This window comes from Vidua macroura, chromosome 5, assembly GCF_024509145.1.
Source record: "Vidua macroura isolate BioBank_ID:100142 chromosome 5, ASM2450914v1, whole genome shotgun sequence".
In the NCBI taxonomy this organism is placed as follows: Eukaryota; Metazoa; Chordata; class Aves; order Passeriformes; family Viduidae; genus Vidua; species Vidua macroura.
Window position 1 is genome coordinate 3,091,258 of NC_071575.1, and position 19,459 is coordinate 3,110,716.

The 19,459-nt window shown below is 40.7% G+C and overlaps 1 protein-coding gene across 1 annotated transcript; it reads left to right on the forward strand.

The window, feature by feature from the left end:
* The first annotated feature begins 1,346 nt into the window (after positions 1–1,346).
* On the forward strand, positions 1,347–17,328 carry LOC128807708 (solute carrier organic anion transporter family member 1B3-like). Its single transcript, XM_053978257.1, has 16 exons — positions 1,347–1,449; positions 3,635–3,745; positions 4,696–4,848; positions 6,098–6,239; positions 6,317–6,449; positions 7,754–7,869; positions 8,426–8,572; positions 9,287–9,385; positions 10,800–11,045; positions 11,913–12,077; positions 12,572–12,767; positions 13,660–13,822; positions 14,536–14,720; positions 15,742–15,806; positions 15,952–16,069; positions 16,963–17,328. The coding sequence occupies exons 3-16, from the start codon at positions 4,720–4,722 to the stop codon at positions 17,174–17,176; spliced, it is 2,118 nt and encodes a 705-aa protein (XP_053834232.1). The 5' UTR covers positions 1,347–1,449; positions 3,635–3,745; positions 4,696–4,719; the 3' UTR covers positions 17,177–17,328.
* The last annotated feature ends 2,131 nt before the right edge of the window (positions 17,329–19,459 follow it).

The window sequence follows — 19,459 nt, forward strand, 5'->3', positions numbered from 1 at the left end:
ATTAAAAGGCCAAAAACCCACTTGGGTAGGTCTGCTAATACATCTGAATACAACCTGAAAATGAAACCTTGGGAATGCAAAGCTCCACCACAAAACTTTGTAAAACAACAGGGAATACATGCTTGTCTTGTGACTAGAAGTGGGTAGCTGATGTTTTATGCCACAACAGGGCATGAAGGATCACTAACTCTGAAAAAAGAGGCCCATGAATTTCCATCTCTTGCATTCAGTAATGCTCTGACTGCAAAGACAACTCTTTTAGAAAAATTGCAGTGATGGCAATGTTGATTGTTTTGGGTTTTTTTTTCATTCAGACTTACATATAATGGATGCAATCATAACCTAACACCATGGATTTTCTCTGCAATGATGAATGAAGTCCCCCTTGATCACATTATTGATCAACTAGCCATGGAAAACTAAAAATTGTTCTACACAAAAAGTTACAGCCAAAATGAATCAATAAAATACCAGCAGAGATTTATGGAAGATTATAGAGCAAGTTAACCTTGAGGCCATTATTGGACACAATGGACTGGTGATCTGGAACAGTCAGCATGGATTTATCAAGAGCACATCAAGGTCTGACGAAGCTGTTTGATTCCTGTGAGGAAATGGCTGGTGATGTGGTGAGAGTGCTGGCAGGGAAGCGGGCAGGAGCTACCAGGAGTGGAATATTTTGGTGTAACATCCAGGCAGACAGCAGTCATACCTCACCTGCCTCAAGAATAACTTACCTTTCACGTACACTTACGCTCAAGAATCAGGCAGAATGCACAGCAGGGACACAACCAAACAAACCTGGTGGGGTTTCCTTGAACTAGGGTTGTGAGTGATAAAGGGCTGCTCCAAAGTACACACAGCCCTAATAAACTTTTATATTTCACCTGCCTTTGCTGCTAATAGCAATAAACTATAAATATGATCAGTCTTCGAAGCATGAATGATTCTTGAACACCTTCTTTCTTCCATATACCCAAGGCATTACCTTTTCTCTTCCTGCAAGTTCTTGGCTGGCTCTAGCAGATCTGAACTGAATGGATTTTAGCCATAGACTGTGAAAATAAAACTTCATAAGAAGATGAACTGGAAACAGGAATATTTCTAAAGTTGGAACACCATAATTTTAAACACCAGGAAGGTGTGAACCATTCTAATCTAGACAATTTCAGGGGGGAAAAAAAATGATGCTTCACAAGAATGTACAAGAGGAACACACTTGCATGTCTTCTTCCTAATTAACTTTTGACCTCTGTGGATAAACATGGATTTTGGGACCTTCAACAGAGGGCAGAACTGGGAGGAGACAAGATTAAAACATTGGTTTGAGTTGGAAGTTAATGATTCTTCTACCATGTACCAGCAGAGCTTTGCTTAAGGAGAGAGTTCTCCGGCCTTTGAGCATTTCTGTGGTAGTATAACTGCTGTTGTTGTGGATGCAGAACCTAGGTAGGAACCTCTTCAATACTCTTTCTGTTTGTCTTTGAAATGTTGTTGTTAGTGTTTTCAGCTATCCAGCAGGACCTGTGTAGTTTCCAGTTGCATTTGCTGTTTGGTAGCAGCAGTACCAGTCCTGGTGGAAGTGTCGATGCTTTGGTGGTGGCATCCTGCACTGTGTGTGTGTCTCTGAGCTGTCAGCATGGTGGGTCTTGAGCAATGAGCACTGGGGTCTGCACAGCTCTGTGATACTCATTTTTCATGTTAGCTGAACTTCAAAGCTCTTGCTATGGGTGTACTTAAAAATCAGACAGTTGGATTAGCCCTGCAGTTAGTGTAAATCACTGCAGTTCCATCAGTTGCTGGAGGAAATGTGGCTCTTGGTTTGTGATTTGCTCTACTGCTGGGTGATGTCACAGTCCCTGAGAGTGCAGCTCTGGTGACAATCAGCCCAAAGACTTGGAGTGTCTTTGCTGCATTCTTAAAAGTCCTCAAACATTTTCTTTTTTAAGAGTCCACAAAACCTGCAGCAAACCATTGTCTTGACCTTTGTAAACTTATTACCCGTTATTCATGTGGAGGTTTTTTTTAGTTGATGTTCTTATTCATTATAATTCATGTGTAATTAGGGGGTATAAAACAAAACTGATTTTTTTTTTTAATATCAAATAAGAAACAGATCTACTGAAGAGGCCCAGATCTTATAGGTCATGGCCCCTATAAGATCATGTCCCCTGAAGCACAGGAGAAACCTGTCCTTTGCAAGGCTGGCTGCATTCACTCTGCAGTTGAATTGCAAGTTGCTGCATGATTTCCCGTGGCGTCCTGGCAGCTGGCAGCTCCCAGCAGCACTAACAATACACACTGATTATTAGTTGAGAGCCTTGGTTTCCTCCCACCCAAAGTGGTTCTCAGAAGAGACTGTACTGAGCATAAAATCAAGTGATTTTGTCAAATGTTCCAAAAAGTGAACTGAGTGTTAAATTTCATCTGTCTGTGCTGCTTAGGACTTTTTAGTGGATCTTTCTTTTTTTTTCTTGGTTTTTGGAAAGAGGTTTGTTTTCTTCCCCTAGGAAGAAAGACGGGTTAATTTGTGTTTAGGCTGATTGACTACCTAAACAATACCAATTATTTACTTGCCTAATATTGTCTTTCTGCAAATGCAACTCTCTCAGATCACTATTTCAGACGAGTAGCTCGTGCAGGCAAAGAATGATAGTTTTAGAGAACTCATATTAGTGAAAGGGCACGTTTGGTGCAGAAAGCTTCATACTTTTGCTTTCATACTTCATGTTTTTAACCAGACCCTTTATTTATTAAACATGGAAAAATGCTAATGAAAAAAAAATCTAAAATTTAAAACAACTTTATCAATACTTAAAATTATCAGGCTCAGCAGCTACTGTATGTTGTCATCAATTGTCAATTGACCTTTTATCTTTTTTTCTTATTCTTTTTTGGCCTGGAATTTCCCCAGCCTCATCTCTTCCATCTCCAGCTGATATCTGTGTAGGTCAGGGTCATCTGAGGGTGGGAGGAGATACTGCCACCAGATTCTAAATCATGCTGTACCTTTAAAATCTCAAAAAAAAAAAAAAAAAAAAAAAAAAATTCCACTTCTCCAATTCTGTGCCCTGCAATGATATGCTCCCCCAGCATATTACTGTAGTCATCAATGTACCACAATTATGAGGAGAAGTTTGTATCTTCAGATTACACAGAGACAGGTGAATTTCAGAGGACCAGCTGCTCAAAAATATTTGTGTACTAGCTTTCCCTGAGCACCAGGAATTTTATTTCATAACATTTTTGTTCATAGCTATGCAGTGTTGGAGAAATCCTTTCTCTACTTCTTCTCTATGTCTGAGTAGAGTAGAAGGAGAAGCCAATTTTTTTTTTGTCCTGATACATGTGTTGACCCAGCCTTATAGCATGGCCACAAAAGAGTTTGGGAAGTAGATATTAGCAGTGGGAAAGCAGATGGACATTTTCCAGCGTTGGAAAAGTTCATCCAACTTTTTTCAGCTGCATTCAAGCATATAAAACCTCTCTTTGTGTGATTTGCTCCCCCTCTCTCTCTTTTTCACCCTTTCTCAAATGAGGAGAGTATTGTGAAAGGTGAAACAAATCAGATCATGTGAGCTGTGATTTCTGAGTTCTGATTTGAAGGCATTAATTGCAATACTCCTATCTGCAGATCTGAACATGGCTTGTTTCAAGTGACCCATTTTTTCTGAGGGGCTCTGCAGTGGCTTCTGGATCGTCCTTGAGAAATCTGTTCTGATTGTAGTGGGAGTTGCACAAACAGGCAAGTGTTTTCATTCTTTAAATAAACTTTGCAAACAGATTATATAGACTTCCTTTACAGCTTTTCTCTGAAGTTTCCTTTTTTAGTTGTTGTCCATCTCTCAGATACAGAGTTTTTAAAAGTGTTTGTGTTTTTTTTTTTTTAATGAGGTATTGAACTATCTATTGCAATAAACCAAAATACAGCTTAATAACAAAACAAGGCTTTCAACACTAAAACATTATGATGTGTCAAAGGATATATGCTTGTCTATGGCTACAGGAAGTTCCTGGGGCAACTGGAGCAGTTCTGCTGAACTGCTGAGTGGCAGATCATTTCAAGCACCTGGGCATATAGACAGCACTCTGCAAACAGCAAGAGATCAGGAATACCCTGCATATTATTCAAAAAGAAAAAAAAAAAACCTAATAATATCCTTACAGGAGGTCAGTTCGGTGAAATAATAAACACTTTTGTCACTAAGAATTATTTCCAACAAGCCAGTGCAAATGAATAAATTGGATGGCACAGTGTTGCTACAGATTTTACCAAATCAAAGCCTGAGTTCTAAGCCACATGACCTGCAAATTTAGAGCTTCCTAAGACTCCCTGTGCTTCAGCACTACTGCTTTGTTGACCCTTGTAGTTTATTTTTGGACAGAGACTTTGTCTCTTACTTCTCTGTCAAAGCTGCCTTTTTAGCATTAAAAGACAGGACAGGGTAGAAAGGGGGGGTGCTCATGTCTCTTAAAAAAAAAAGATGTCAAAACTAGATGCTTCAGAAATTAAACAAATATACACTTTGACACATGCAAGTCATTGAGCCAAATCGTTTTAAGCAGAAAGGTTCAGTTTCAACATCTCAGCATTTTCCTGTAATTAGTTTCACCAGATTCATCAGAGAGGTCCTTGAGCAATTCCATTTTGGCAGAAGTGCTTTGGTATTTATTGATGTTTTCTCTTGAGCTCAGATCACTCAAGTAAAGATATCAGCCATGACAGTGGAAACCAAACCCAGCAACATCAATGACTCAAACCAGGAGGCAGAACCTGACCAGCTTTTGGATGATGATGGAAACAAAACCCCACCGGTCAAAAAGACTTCCTCTTGCACTGGATTGAAGGTTTGGAGCCTTAGCAATACCACCATGAATTACCATTGGTTTTTTTTGTTAAGAAATGTTGTTCAAGATGTGACATGCCAAATTCCTTCATTCCTCTTCCTGTCTTTTGAGGAAACTGGGTATGCACTAGAGGTCCAGGGGACAGTCAGATCTTATATTTTTTCTAAAGAAAATAAAAATTCATGATCTACTGTATTTACACACAAGTAACTGTGGGTGGATCCCCTTCTTGGTCACTAGAGAGAGGCAGCAGCTTCCAGTGGAAGAATAGAGCCAGCCTCAATTAGGTGCCTACAATGCACCTGTCTGGAGGTTGTTGTCACCACCAGTCTGTAGGGTCAAAATAAGGTGAGGTGAACCACATTTCATCACATGTTTTGAGGCTTACCTGAGGATTGCATTTGAAAACCCAAACAACCCCAGTGATTTTTTGTGTTTTCATGCTTATCAGCAGTTTGAGACTTCACCCAAACCCTCTGAGAGTACTGCTGGCATAAGGCACAAAGGGTGATTCTCAGAAGTTTTGCCAGTCAAGCTCAGGAAATATAGAACATATCAGGACAAACCCCACACTTGGAAGTTTTTTCATTCCTGACAAAAAGAGAGTAAATATACCAATTTTCAAGGTTTTGCTTCCTGGATTGGCTTCATTTCTTACAATAGATAGCATTGCAATGTCTAAACCTATATTTACTTTGTTTATTTACCCAAGTTTATGTTGTATTAGAGCTCTTGCCCAATGAGCAACAAGTCTATTTGGTTTTTAGACTATGTGGAAATCACTGGATAATATTTAAACAAACTTAAATATTTTTCCAAATAAATCTTTATTTGCAAAACCCACAAGTTGTGTTGGTGGAAGCAACAGTCAAACTACCAGAGAATATTACACTTTTCCTTGTGAGACACATGGTACACAAGCAACATTTCAGAACATATCATATGAGACAGAGATGAGCTCAACCAGTTAGTACCACATTCCTCATACTGATGTATCATAAAAGCTTTCCTAAAGCATCAAAATGATGCCACATGATTGAGTTAGAAGCAGTTATGAATTGGCCTAAAATAAGGGACATGTGACCCAAGCAAGAGGTAATTTGGCTTCAGATTCACTTTGCCACTCCAATTTGAGTAACAGATGCATCATGGTGATGATCGCTCCACACACCATTTTAAATCTATTTGATCCCTCCGTGACCAGTTTTCCTGCCTCTCCCTCCCATTTCCTGTCTGGATCTTTCCCCAGGTGTTTCTGGCTGCTCTGTCCTTCAGCTACTTCAGCAAAGCCCTGTCTGGTACGATAATGAAAAGCTCCATCACTCAGATTGAGCGAAGGTTTGACCTGACCTCCTCTACCGCAGGGCTCATCGACGGGAGCTTCGAGATGGGTAATGGATGTTCCCTAACACCCAGAGAACTGCTCAGGGACAGCACCTGGCACTAATTCTGGTTCTTTACCTTGCAGGCAACTTGCTGGTGATTGCATTCGTAAGCTATTTTGGAGCTAAGCTGCATAGGCCCAAAGTAATAGCTGTGGGATGCTTTACTATGGCTTTGGGATGCTTTTTATCAGCCATGCCTCATTTCTTCATGGGGTAGTAAGTACCAATTATGGTTAATTTGGGTAACCTGACACTGGAGTTGCATTGTGCTTTCTGGTTTTTAGATGAAACTTGTTGAACATTTAGCCTTTAGGCTTCCAAAGGCCTGTGGAACCTCACTTCCAAGTGCAATGAACCCCACGTGACACACACAGCACTGTTGTGATGGGGAATGTTCATTTAAAAAATACAGCTCTTCTGAAGGGAAAGTTCAACTCCTCGAGAAAATGAGAACATCACAGTGCTTTAGTTTCCACTCAGGCTCGTTCAGAAAGGAGGCAAAGAATGCAATGAGCCTGCAGATGGATGAGTGCTGGTAGAACTCACACCAGGTTTTTCCTCTTCCAAATGCACATGCCTGGTTAAATTGATTTTCTGCATCTGGTTAATTTTTATTCACCTTCTCCAGGCTCAGTAAATTACTGCATTATGCTTATATGTGATAATGTTTCAAGCCATAGCTTGAGCACAGGGATAACGAAAAGAGTAACACATATTTCTGTTGATTTCTTAAATATATTAGAATAATTTTAGGTATACTACTGCAAAAAGAAAACTGAGGAATGCTTTCTTTCATGTTAGTGGATCTCGCACTAAAACCAGACTTTTTATCAGATTTTCACTCTCTAAGACAGGCCATGTGTCATGCTCATCTACACTGGGCAACTCATGGACGTGAGCCTGAACGTTGGTAGGGGAACTGCTCTGCACTCTGTCTCCTGATGGCTGCTCTTGGATTCAACCTGAAAAATAAGCCTGCCTGGTCTGACAGAGCCAGGGCAATTCCTTGAAGCAGAATGTGTGCTTTAGCATGTTATTCTGCTAAAGCTAATTGTACTTTGCCCCTCAGCTGCACTCATTTCTGGGAGACAGATCCCGTTGAAGCAGCTGAACAGACCAAACACATATCTAAGATGGAAAGGGGACCTTTACTCAAACTCAAGACATTCATCTTTTTCTCCTTGGCTGTGGGGTCAACACAGGGAGCTCACTTGGACCTGACCCTCAATTTAGACACCAAAAATTCAATCCTCTCTGAAATACTTTCACGAGTCCTTTTGAATTTTCCAGCTTAAAACATTATGCCTTCCAGACAGAGAATTCTAAGTTTCATTTCTCTTAATTTCAGTATTTTAGTTTTCTACAATGTTCTTTAATAATCTTATTTGCTCCTTTGAATTGATATTTAATCAAAGATACCTTTCTGTTTAGGGAAACAGCAGCCAAGGTGGTTCCAGCCCTACCACACTGGTGTTTCCCTGGTGAGCACTGCTTCTAAACCTCCTGTTGTGTGTTTGCAGCTACAAGTATGAGACAACATCACACACAGCTGCTTCAGCCAACTTAACTTCCACCTTAAATCCCTGCTCCCTACATCAAGATGTGAATGACACTGTCCTGGAAGTCTCACGAGCAGGTATGGAACTGTAAATGAAAGTACAAATGCAGGAGTTTTGTTTTGTCCTTGGTTGCAAGGAGCTGGACCTGGAGTTGGAGACAGGACAAGAAACTGCATGGAGTTTAACAGAAATAAATGGAGATTCCTATAATCCTCCTTACAGTATGGAATATAGCTGTTTTATGTGCTGCTTGTATGGGACACAGGTAGAGAATGAGCCAAGCTCTGCCCCAGAAACCATCTCAAACTTCTCACATTAAAGATACATTATATTTGCTAGGTAATATATTTATGAAAATATCATTAAGTTATTTTTTTAATGAGCATTCTTTCTGATGGGTGATGCTTACCTGTGCTTTTAGAAATCAAATGCAATGGAGGTGGAAGAATGTGTTATTAAAAGATCATGAAAAATTATAATGGGATTGACAGGCTTTCATTTATCTTCTATAAGGAAATGTTCTTATTACCTTGATCTCTAATCTGTTATCATTTCATGTGCTACATTTCCTGTGATTTTTCTCTGTTTCCCATTCAAATATTTTATTACAAAGGTGTGAACTCTCCTCTGCAGGCTGTGAGAAGGAGCCATCATCATACATGTGGATATATATCCTACTGGGAAGCATGTTACGTGGGATTGGTGAGACACCGATAACACCGCTGGGCATCTCTTACCTCGACGATTTTACTAAAGAAGAAAATGTTCCTGTGTATGTAGGTAATCTCAACAAGAAGTAAACTGGGAGATTCCTAGTCTAGGAGGTCGAGCACCCTGTGCAGAAGGCAGCATTCAGCCATTAGAGGGTATTAGAATCTGCCTCATTATTTTTTTCCTGCAAGTGTGAGTAATATGGAGGTGGGTCATGGATGGAAAAAGAGATATGTCTCTCTTTTTAGGTGTGAGACCATATTCTGGTTTTACTTCAGTAGCTTCCCATTCTGGCAGTTTGAATCAACAGTTCTTGGTTCAAGAGGTCAGCTTTGATTGTGAGTGCTTCCACAGACAGTTTGGACAGCAGCAGGTCTGAAGACAGAAAAATGCTTCTCAGCCATGCTGAAAGCAAAGTACAAAAGATATTTTAATCCTGGAAAGTTATAAATTAATGGTATATACAGGGCTAAGAAAAAAATAGGGAGAAACTGATTTGTTTTCACTTGTCAGAATGATGAAAACAAAGTGGTTTTTTTTTTCATATAAGGGAAACAAAGAATGTTTCCCTTATGTGAAAAAGAAGGTAGCATCATTTTCTACAGGTTCTACTGCTCCAAAGTAACAGTGTAATTTTAGCTCCATCCCTTTCCAGATGCTTAGGATTAAAAGGCCAAAAACCCACTTGGGTAGGTCTGCTAATACATCTGAATACAACCTGAAAATGAAACCTTGGGAATGCAAAGCTCCACCACAAAACTTTGTAAAACATTGTATTTTCAGCGTGTTTGCACACCGTAGCCATGATGGGCCCGATGTTTGGTTTCCTGCTGGGATCTCTGTGTGCAAAGCTGTATGTGGATATTGGATTTGTGGATCCAGGTAAGCAAAACAGAGGAAAAGTGAAAGTGAGCTAATGATTGTTCGTAAGAATTCCCTATAAACCGCTGCATATGTTTGCATTATATTAATTATATTAATATATGTTGTGTTTGAATTATATTTATTTCATTATTTTTATTGTAGAATTTATTGCAATTTTACTGAATTACTAAAAGCTCTTAGAGTAGAGGCAGAATTAGACTGGGAGCATATTTCAGCACTGTGCTTTAAAGGATTGTAATTACACACTTAACTCTAAGAATTAGTACCAAGAACTCTCACAGAACCAAGATTTTTTTTTTTTTTTAATCTGGAATTTTAACAAAGAGATTCTGCTAGCACAGCAGCTTTACAGTTTGGGGGAATTACCCACCCTTTCCACTGAGTATTTTACATTACTTACATTTCACACAGTTTTTTTGCAGCACAATATACACTTTTTTCCCAGCCCTTGCTTATTCAGATGAAATGAAAACACATGCATGTGTTCACATCTGCACAATGCCAGAGGGGACACAGCAATCCCTGTAAGTTGTAGCTGTTCCTTTTCAGCCACCTTGCTTTTCTAGCAGGACAGAGAAGTTTTCCAATCTTCAGAATCCTGTAGCTAGGTAGGTGAACTATTTTATCTTTGCCCTTTGTTAAGCCAGTGTTTGATTTTATTTAGGAGTAAAGCCAGTGAGCCAGTTTCAGTCATGCAGTGAAAAGTCTTGGTCGCCTACCAAACATGCCAGAATTAAAAACCATAAAAATACAACCAGCTGCTCTCATCTCCCTTGCAGTACATTTAAAGCCATGGGTAATTTCACTGACACTACAGAGAATGTCCAATTGCTTAATAGCAACCTACCCAATTCAGGAAACAGAGCGTGGGCTCAGGAGCCAAAAGCACACTTGAGGCCTGTCTGCCACCCCTTTTGGTTTCCCATGTGTTGGGTAAGGACCTTGGTGTTGCTGTTTGCAAAACATCAGTCAGTGAAAGGTGTAGAATGGCAGATAAAATAACACTGGACAAACAGGAATGGCTTCAAACCAAAAGAGAGTAAGGCTGGGTTAGATGTTAGGAAGAAATTCTTCCCTGCAAGGGTGGTAGGGCACGGGAACCAGTTGTCCAGAGAAGCTGTGGATGCCCCATCCTTGCAAGTGTTCAAGGCCAGGTTGGAGGGTCTCAGACCATCCTGGTCGACCCCAAGGTGTCCCTGACCAGAGGACACCTTCCAGTCCACACCAACCCACGGTTGTGTAACACCATGCAGGGTATGACTCCTGATGCCTTCACTGCATGGCTGGTCCCTCACTAGATGTTTATTGCTGGAAGTCAGACACTATAAAATGTATCTGCCATAGCAGAAAAGGGCTGGGAAGGTTCAGCTTCTTCACTGGGGTGACTTGTGCTTGTTTCCCTCATTTCCAGGGAGCATCACTATCACCCCACAGGATTCCCGCTGGGTGGGTGCATGGTGGCTTGGCTTTTTAATAGGTGGAGCAACCAGTTTCCTATCTGGTATTCCATTTTGCTTCCTGCCAAAGAGTCTGAAAAAGCCAGAGGAAGCCAAGAAGGACAAAACTTCACGTGGGCTCTTGGATAACACAGGTGCCGCGGGGAACAAACTTTCTCCTGAAAACACTAAGCCAAGGAAGTGGTCAGTAATGCTGAAAGGCAAGTGTTTCTCATGTTGTATAAACGTGAAAAGCAACAGGCACAACACACACAGGAAATGTAACAGTATATTTTGCCTCCCCTGCGCTTCCATCTAAAGCAGGCAGCTATCCCCAGGAAAGGAAAGGTCCACCAAAAATTATTAGAAGTGAAAGAGCTTGTTCAGGACACTGAGGTTCTGCGTGCATCACCTGAAATAAATCATCACCTGAGTGGCACCTACCTCTAAAATATTGCACTGGGAGAAATTTGAACAGTAGAAAAGTGCTCCTGTATCTGAACCTAAAGAAAATATTCAAAGGCTCCTTTTGCAATATGGAAAGACAAAAATTCATTTGAGAGAGTTCATGGAGACTGAAGTTCATTGTTGCCTGATGAAAAATACTTCAGTCTTGAATAGCTCTGGTTGTGCAGTCCTTAGGCCAAAAAAAGTGGTGGAAAGGTGATGGAAAGAAGTGGCTTTGCTTCATTTGTCAAGTTTTTTGTTCAGATCCCAGTGGAAGACACTGGACATCCCCAGTGAGGCAGCTCTCACTTAGCCTTGAACCTGTGATAATATTCATGCAAGCTGAACAAAGTCTGTGCTGCTTAATCTGGAGCCCCTTAATCTTCGTGTACATATCTCAATGGAGCAGCCAGGCCTTAACCCATACTTCTGTCTTCTTTTAGGGCTCCCTTCCTGTATCTCAACCTCTGGTGTTTTTCAAGAACCTGATTTTGCTTTCAGATACCCTCATGCAAAAGGAAACCAGCACAGCTTGCACTTGGACAGCTGAGAGCAGGACCTTGCCCTAAGTTTTGCAGGTTACTCACCAGTAATTATGCCATGCATCTTTCAATGCCAACTCATATGTCCCTTTCTTTCAGATTTCTATAACTCCCTGAAAAAAGTGTTGGGTAATCGAATGTACTTTACATTTTTGTGTTGCTCACTGTTACAGTTCAGTAGTTTTATTGGTTTCGTGACTTACAAACCAAAGTACATGGAACAGCAGTATGGACAATCCACATCCAAATCCAACTTTCTAATAGGTGAGTTCCACCGTGCAAGGACTGCTTGTGCTGTCAGCAGTGCATGGGGATGGGTTCTGGTGTGCTTTATCTGGGGCTGAATTCCATGCAGAACAGGTGGAGGTAAATGGTGGTCTGGCCTGAACCTGAATTATAAAAAATACAGGGTTTCTGCCTGGGGGACCATAAGAAATTTTTAAGTTCCATTACATTGCATTGCATTTATATTGTATTTTTACTAAGGGCACCCCAAATATGCAATGAGTGTGGTGTGGAAGCTTTAGTTGCTGAAGCATGTGGCGAGTTCCTTGCAATGGGAGTGGGTTTGGAGGGTTAGGCACTTCACAAACAGCATGTGCAACCCAGGGGCTGGGCTGAACACAAACCCTCCTGAAGTCGTAACACACCATAAAGCTGCCAGGAACAAAAAAAAAAAAAAAAAAACTAAGGAAATACTTTGGCTCTTAAGACTATAATGTTTAATTCTAACATTCCCCTTCTGTAATCTCTTTCAGGAGTGACATCCTTACCTCCTGTAGGTCTTGGAATTTTCCTAGGAGGGCTTATAATGAAAAAGTATAAAATGGGCATCATTGCAGCGACAAAGTTTTCACTTACCATGTCATTTTTGTCCTATGCTGTCAGCTTGTTACACTTTTTTGTTGGCTGTGATAACCATGTGGTGGCAGGAATGACAGTGTCCTATGAAGGGTGAGTATGAAATAGAAAAAGAAATATTGTGTTTTTCTCCATAGTTCTCAAAAAAATGTACTGTGACATCAAGGCTAAAGGAGAAACATGCTTTTGCAATGCTTGAGAGAAAGTGACCACTGCCACATGTCACTGGGGGAGTTTTGTTGGTCAGCAGAGTGTCACCTGACAAAGCCCAACACTGGTTAAAGATTAATTAGGAATCATTTCATTAGCAATGTAGGTTGTTTTGTTGGGGGAGGGAGGGAGTATTGCTGTGCAAGGTTTTCACTAGGAATGTAAATGGTGGACTGGGAATACACTTAGGAAGCACTGGCATGAGAAACTGGCAAGCACATCAGTTTCATTTACCTAGAAAGGAGAAGATGAGTGAAGACATATCTTTTTTGCTCAATACGCAAAGGATGTCTGAAAGCAAAAGATAATACTAAATTCTTCATCTCCTCTATGAAAAGTTAGGCTAGGCTTTAGCAGAGGAGTATTTTTTAACTGCAGAGACCAGGAGATTTGGTTTCTGTCACCAGTGTGTTTTTACCAACTGATAAAGATATATTTGATAAGACTGTGATAACTCTTGCTAGCTCTAAATTCAGTTAGGGGTGAGTCCAAATGACCTCTCCCTCCTTTCTCTTTTCTGTCTACACCTGCAAAATCAGTAGCAATGTATTCATTTGTTTTAAAGTTCTCTATAATCTAGTAATGGCTTTAATGTCAGCGCAAGTAGGATGGAATCTCAAACAGACCCATAGAGATGTAGAAACTCAGCTGTGAAAACACGTCTTGGGCGTATGAGGTGGGGCTCAGAACAGCAACACCGTTGCACAGGAGGGTCTTCACTGACTTCAGCACTGAATTAAAAATGTCTTACACTTGTCTGAACTTAATTTCCAAGCAACCCCATTCCGTACCACAACAATTCCCTCTTTTCGGAATGCAACTCTCACTGCAAATGTGTCTCCAATGTGTGGGATCCTGTGTGTGGAGCCAATGGGATCACCTATGTTTCAGCATGTCTGGCTGGGTGTGGGACTTCCGTGGGACATGGAAAGAACACAGTAAGAGACCCTGCTTTGGTTCCCGAGGTTTCCTACCAGCTTATTTTCCATGTAACATCTGGGATTTAGTAGGATAATGCATTTCAGGAAAGCCGAAGTTACTGGGGACTCGTCAGTAAGGGATTTTTGGTTTCTGGCTACAAACAGCACAGAAAAGATCAATTTCTCTGAGTTATTGCACATTAAGCAAAAGGCCCTAGCTCCTTGTTCTATATATTAACTTTCATCTTCTGTAGGCTGAGCACAAGAGGGGGAAACACACAAATCAAATTGGTTTCATGTTGCCTGAAGGTTGTCCTTAGGTTTTTCCTTTCATAAATGTCATTTTGGCTGCCCTGAGGCTTTACCTAAGAGCTGAAGTACACTAAGGTAGAGTAGTATCTTCCCTGCTACTGATCATTAAAGTAACAAAAATGGGTTAAGGAAAGGCAGCTTTTTTCCTCCATGTGAGACTTTGGGATGTCAGGAAACTGCTTGTTTTTCTCAGTGACGGATTTTTGCTTGGCATGGAAATAATGCCCAGAGTCCTAGAGACAAAGGCCCAGTCCATGGATGTAAACCTTCACTGGGCTGTGCCATTTGCATGTTTCCTGATGCCAGGAGATCACTCCAGAACACAAACGGTCTGGAGCCATCCCTTTACTCTGTTTTCTCTGCAGGTGAATCCCCATTTCATGAGCAGTATCCTACCAAACCTCTTTTGTGTCTTCCAGGTCTTCCATAACTGCAGATGTCTTGAAATCAATAGTTCCTGGACAGGAAACAACTCTGCCACCTTGGGGCAATGTCCAAAAAGTGATGACTGCTCGACAAAGTTCATTTATTACACAGTAATACAAGTCATAGGTGGCTTTTGCTACGCCCTGGGAGCCACTCCTTCATACATGCTTGTATTTAGGTGAGTACAGCTGGCTGTTGACCAAAGGCTTTCTAGGGAGGCTTTCAAAGTCATGTTTGTTTCCTTACCTGAGGAAAAAAAAAGGAGTTTCTTGCTGATCAGGAGCTGTAGTGGTAGGACAAGGAGTAATGACTGAAAGAGGGAAAGTTTAGGTTAGAAGAAATTCCTCCCTGTGAGGGTGGTGAGGGCCTGGCCCAGGGAAGCTGTGGCTGCCCTGTCCCTGGAAGTGTCCAAGGCCAGGTTGGATGGGAGTTGGAGCAACCTGGGACAGTGGAAGGTGTCCCTGCCCATGGTTTTGGAACAAGACAATCTTCAACATCCCTTCCAAACCAAACCATTTTGTGATTCTATGGTTCTGTGATCAGGTTTTCCAGAACATGTCCTTTTTTTTCTGCTTGGATTTTGAAAGTGCCACCCAGTTGCCAGGATTTCTGGATGTGCAAGGAGATGGCAGAGGCAGGAGATATAATGAATTCAAGACCACTGCCCATTTCTGATGCCTGCAGCTCCCCATGAAACAGATGAGCCTATTGCCAGGAGGCTTTGTGCTGTCCAAGATGTGTCCTTGTACAGAGGAATTCTGTTCAAGCACAGAAAGGTGCTGCACTAACCCTGCTACCTGCACTCTTTTGTCTTAGGGCAATAGGATATTTCCCATTAAATATTCCATCAAGTGAGGGAAGTGTATGCCCAAGAGTGAAGGCAGTTGGAGAGATCATTTCCAACAGCTCAGGATAGACTCTGATTATGGCTTTAAAACTTCAATTCCTTAATTATGTATAGGGAATGGACTTGCCAGGAGCTATTTGATGAAAGTCAGTCGATTAATTCACCTTTTTCATACCACTTAACACACTTGAGCAGATGAAGGAAGCGCTCTTCTTCCAAATTTTGGCTTTCCCTCAACAAGAGCATTAAATTCAGGTTATTTAATAGCGGATTAATAGGCAGATTAATAGCAGATTAATGTCTAAGCACTAAATAGGCCAACACTTCTTACTTATCCCTCTTTTTTCCCCAGATGTGTCCAGCCAGAGCTCAAAGCTCTCGCAGTTGGTCTATTCACACTCGTCATGAGAACTCTGGGTAAGAGAAATCATGGCAGGGTCCAACCCACCTCCTGCTGCCCTGGGAGCCCGTAATCACCACTGAGGGAATATAAAGCTGATTTCTAAGAGGATGTCCTCTCCTGTGGAGTTCTGTCCCATTTTTTTTGCTTGTCTCCTTGCAGCTGGGCTTCCAGCGCCGGTTTATTTCGGTGCAGCCATCGACAAGACGTGCCTGAAATGGGGAAGCACCAGCTGTGGGAAGCGAGGGGCTTGCAAGCTCTATGACTCCAATGCAAACAGGTAAAGAAAATCAGGACCCAAAGCTCTGTCTGTGGAAAGACATGCTTGGTTCTCTTACACTGAAGGGCGTGATCCAAAATCATGGTCAGGTACCAGCTCTGGGCTCAGCTTTAAGTCGGTGCAGAATTCCTGAAATTGAACAATCTCAAGATCGAATGTTAAGCTTTCAACTTTTTTTAGTCAGTTTTTTATGTTGTACAAAAGAAATTTAATATCCATGTCAGAGATTTCTGGAACGAATTGTGTATTTTTAATATACTTAGAGCTAATTAAAAATACCTCAGACTTTAGGACTTTAAAGAGGAAAGTTACCCAAATTTACCTTATTTGCAGGTACTTTGTTCACAGTGGCAGTAATGTTAACCCTGTGCATTGTCCACTTTTGAGAGAAAAGTCCATGAAAGAATATTGTACTGAGTAGGTGTTCACTATCAGTCTCCTGGGGGAACGCTCCATAGATTTTTCTCAGTTTCACTCAAGCCTTGGCCACTTCTGATGTGTTTTTTATTTTTACATGCAATAGATCACTCTGGTGACTTCAATATATTTCTAGCCCTAAAGAGTCCAAAGCCTTAAAGTGATCCAAAAATCTTCAAAAAAAAAAAAAAAAAAAAAAAAAAAAAAAAAAAAAAAAAAAAAAGGAAGATGATGGAAGTTTCACTTTAAAATTATCTTCTGCTAATAAGCAAAAAGAATATTATCAGTTCTTTAAGAGAAGTTTTTGCAAGTAAAAATGTCCAGGTTTTGGTATCATTCACAAACAATGAGTTTTAATGTGTTCCCCTAAGCTTTTTCTTGTATATATGAGAGTTTTAAAAGCCATCAAAGTTATTTTCTTTAGTGATTTTGATAAATTCAACACCTGGCCCAATCTTCTATGCTCTGCCCCACAGGTATGTCTACCTTGGTTTAGGAGCGATTTTAAGAGGTCCTTCCTTCTTGATTGGAATAATTTTTTATACGATGATAAAGAAACACTTTCAAAATAAGAACTCCAGGCCTGTAGAGAACGGACAAGAAGATGCTGCTATGAATAAAGAAGACAACTGCAAGCTCAAAGAACGTTTGCCAGGTTCTTCTGATGCAGAGAATGAATCCTCTATTTAGAAAGAAATTTAGACATGTGAATCAGGTCAGCTTATTTTAGAAAGACCATTCAAAATGCTGTGAGTAACTAAATAATAAATAATGACACTGTACAGAGAGCATAACTAATAGCAAAACTGCAAACAACAGCAATAAACACTAACAAACAAGAATGAAAGTGCCTGATGTGTACCTGATTGCCAGTTACAGAACGAGTTACACAACCTGAACCAAATTCCCAGCAGACAAAGGAAAACCTCCTTGGCAGCTCTGACAGAGCCAGTCTGGTTGTTTCAGTGGGACCAAAGATGCTGCCAGAACATCCACGTGCCAAAAGCCCACAAAAAATGACCCTGACCCCATATGCAGATCCATGCAGGGGACTGACACAGCAGGGACAAGCTCAAGGCTAGGACAAGCTTTCTGATTCCATCAAATTCAACCAGAATTCACGGTAAGCCGAAGCATTTAAGCCAAACACCTCACCAAACTGCATCATTGCACCTGCTTTTCATCTCAAAGCTGGCGAAAGCAGTAATTTCCCAAGAAGCATTTTGTCTTACCTCAGCTGAAAAAGTTACGCCTGCTTAAAACTACACCCATGTTTTCATAAAGACAGTGGGTTTTGGTTTGGTTTTTTTGGTCTTTTTTGTTGTTTTTTTTTTTTTTTTTAAGTCTTCGAGTCGTGGAATTTTATTCAAAAATACCTTTTTTTAAAAAAAGTTTTTAAAAGAGATTCTGAAAGCCAAGGATGCGATGCCTCGCAGTGTCCGGCAGAGGACACCCAAAGGACAGCGTTCCTCCCAGCGAGCATCGCAACCATCGATGTGCTTGTCACACTCACTCCTCGTTTTCCCGGGAGAAATTCAGCACCAGCCAGGAAAAACACCCATCCGTGTTTCCACACACCTTAAAATCCCCTCGCCTCATGTGCTTTAGCTCATCTACTCAAAGCTGCATTTATTTGTTGCTTTGCTTTCACTGTACTCGCATCACTTGGAGCTGGGCAACTTGTTATTAAAGTTTTAAATGAAAAAGATGAGCACTTTATATTAAAAAGATGAGCACTTGAGTGCCATTTCAACAACAGGAAGGCTGACACTTTAAAATAGATGCTCAAAGCTCAGTGGGATATGGTTAATAAACGTATTAGATGTAAAATATATGTATATATATGTTGAGAAAAATGCTGAATTGTTCTAAAATGTGTTGTCTGTCATGACAATCACTTAGCAGTGATTGCAGCAGCTGAAGGGAGAAGAATTGGACTTTTTTTCCCAAATGAAGTGATATTTACTGAAGGTAGAGGTTGTCCATCCATCAAAACTAGAGAAGTTCTTTATTCTTCTTTAGCCTGGAGAAAATGAGGCTCAGGGGAGCCTTGTGGCTCTCTGCAGTTCCCCGACAGGAGGGAGCAGCCAGGCTCTTCTCTCAGGTAATCAGCAAGAGGAGCAGGGGAAATGGCCTCAAGCTGGGCCAGGGGAGGTTCAGCTTGGCCATCAGGAATATTTTCTTGACAGAAATGCTTGGAACAGAGTGCCCAGAGTCACCACCCCTAGAAGAAACACACCAAAGGTGACATGCTGTAAGCAGCAAAATAAATTTACATTGTCCACTGCTTGCACAGTGGGCAGGAGAAAAACATGGAAAAAGAAGAAAAGTCTTTTCCCATCTTGCTACTTTCTGTGCCTAAAGCAGGCGAGGGAATTCTTTTTGTCTTTTCTGTCACTGCTCAGAAAAATAACTGTGTGGAATCTTTTCCACTTTTTAAGAAGGACCTGATGTCCAAAATCAATGCAGAAATACTTTTTAGCTAAGCATCTTTTTCTTGTTTCCCCCTCTTTTTTTTGAGTATCTCCTCTTCAAGACAAAGCTAGAACAAAAAGCTAGACCAAGCTAGATTAAAAAAAAAAAAAAAAAAAAAAAAAAAGAAGTTGTTTTCCAAGTCTGTGTGCAGAGCTTTATGTCTGAACCAATGCAAAACATGAGGAAGGCTCATTCTTTTTTTCTGTGGTTCATACCACCCCATTGATGCTGCCATAGGTTTATTCTGGAGTAGAATCTACAGGCAATAAAATACATCACAGACATGCTGCACAAAGACAAAAAAATCTGTCCATTTTGTTTTGGTGACAAGGCCTCTACTGGCCAAATCCATCAGAAATGAATAATTTTACTTTGTCCAAACTGGGAGGTGTCATCTAAAACAGTGTTAAATGTTATCACTATTCTTTTTTTTAAATTTCAGAATTTATCAAGTGAGTTTTTTTGGCAAAAATGCCCATCTGACAAGCATTTTATAGA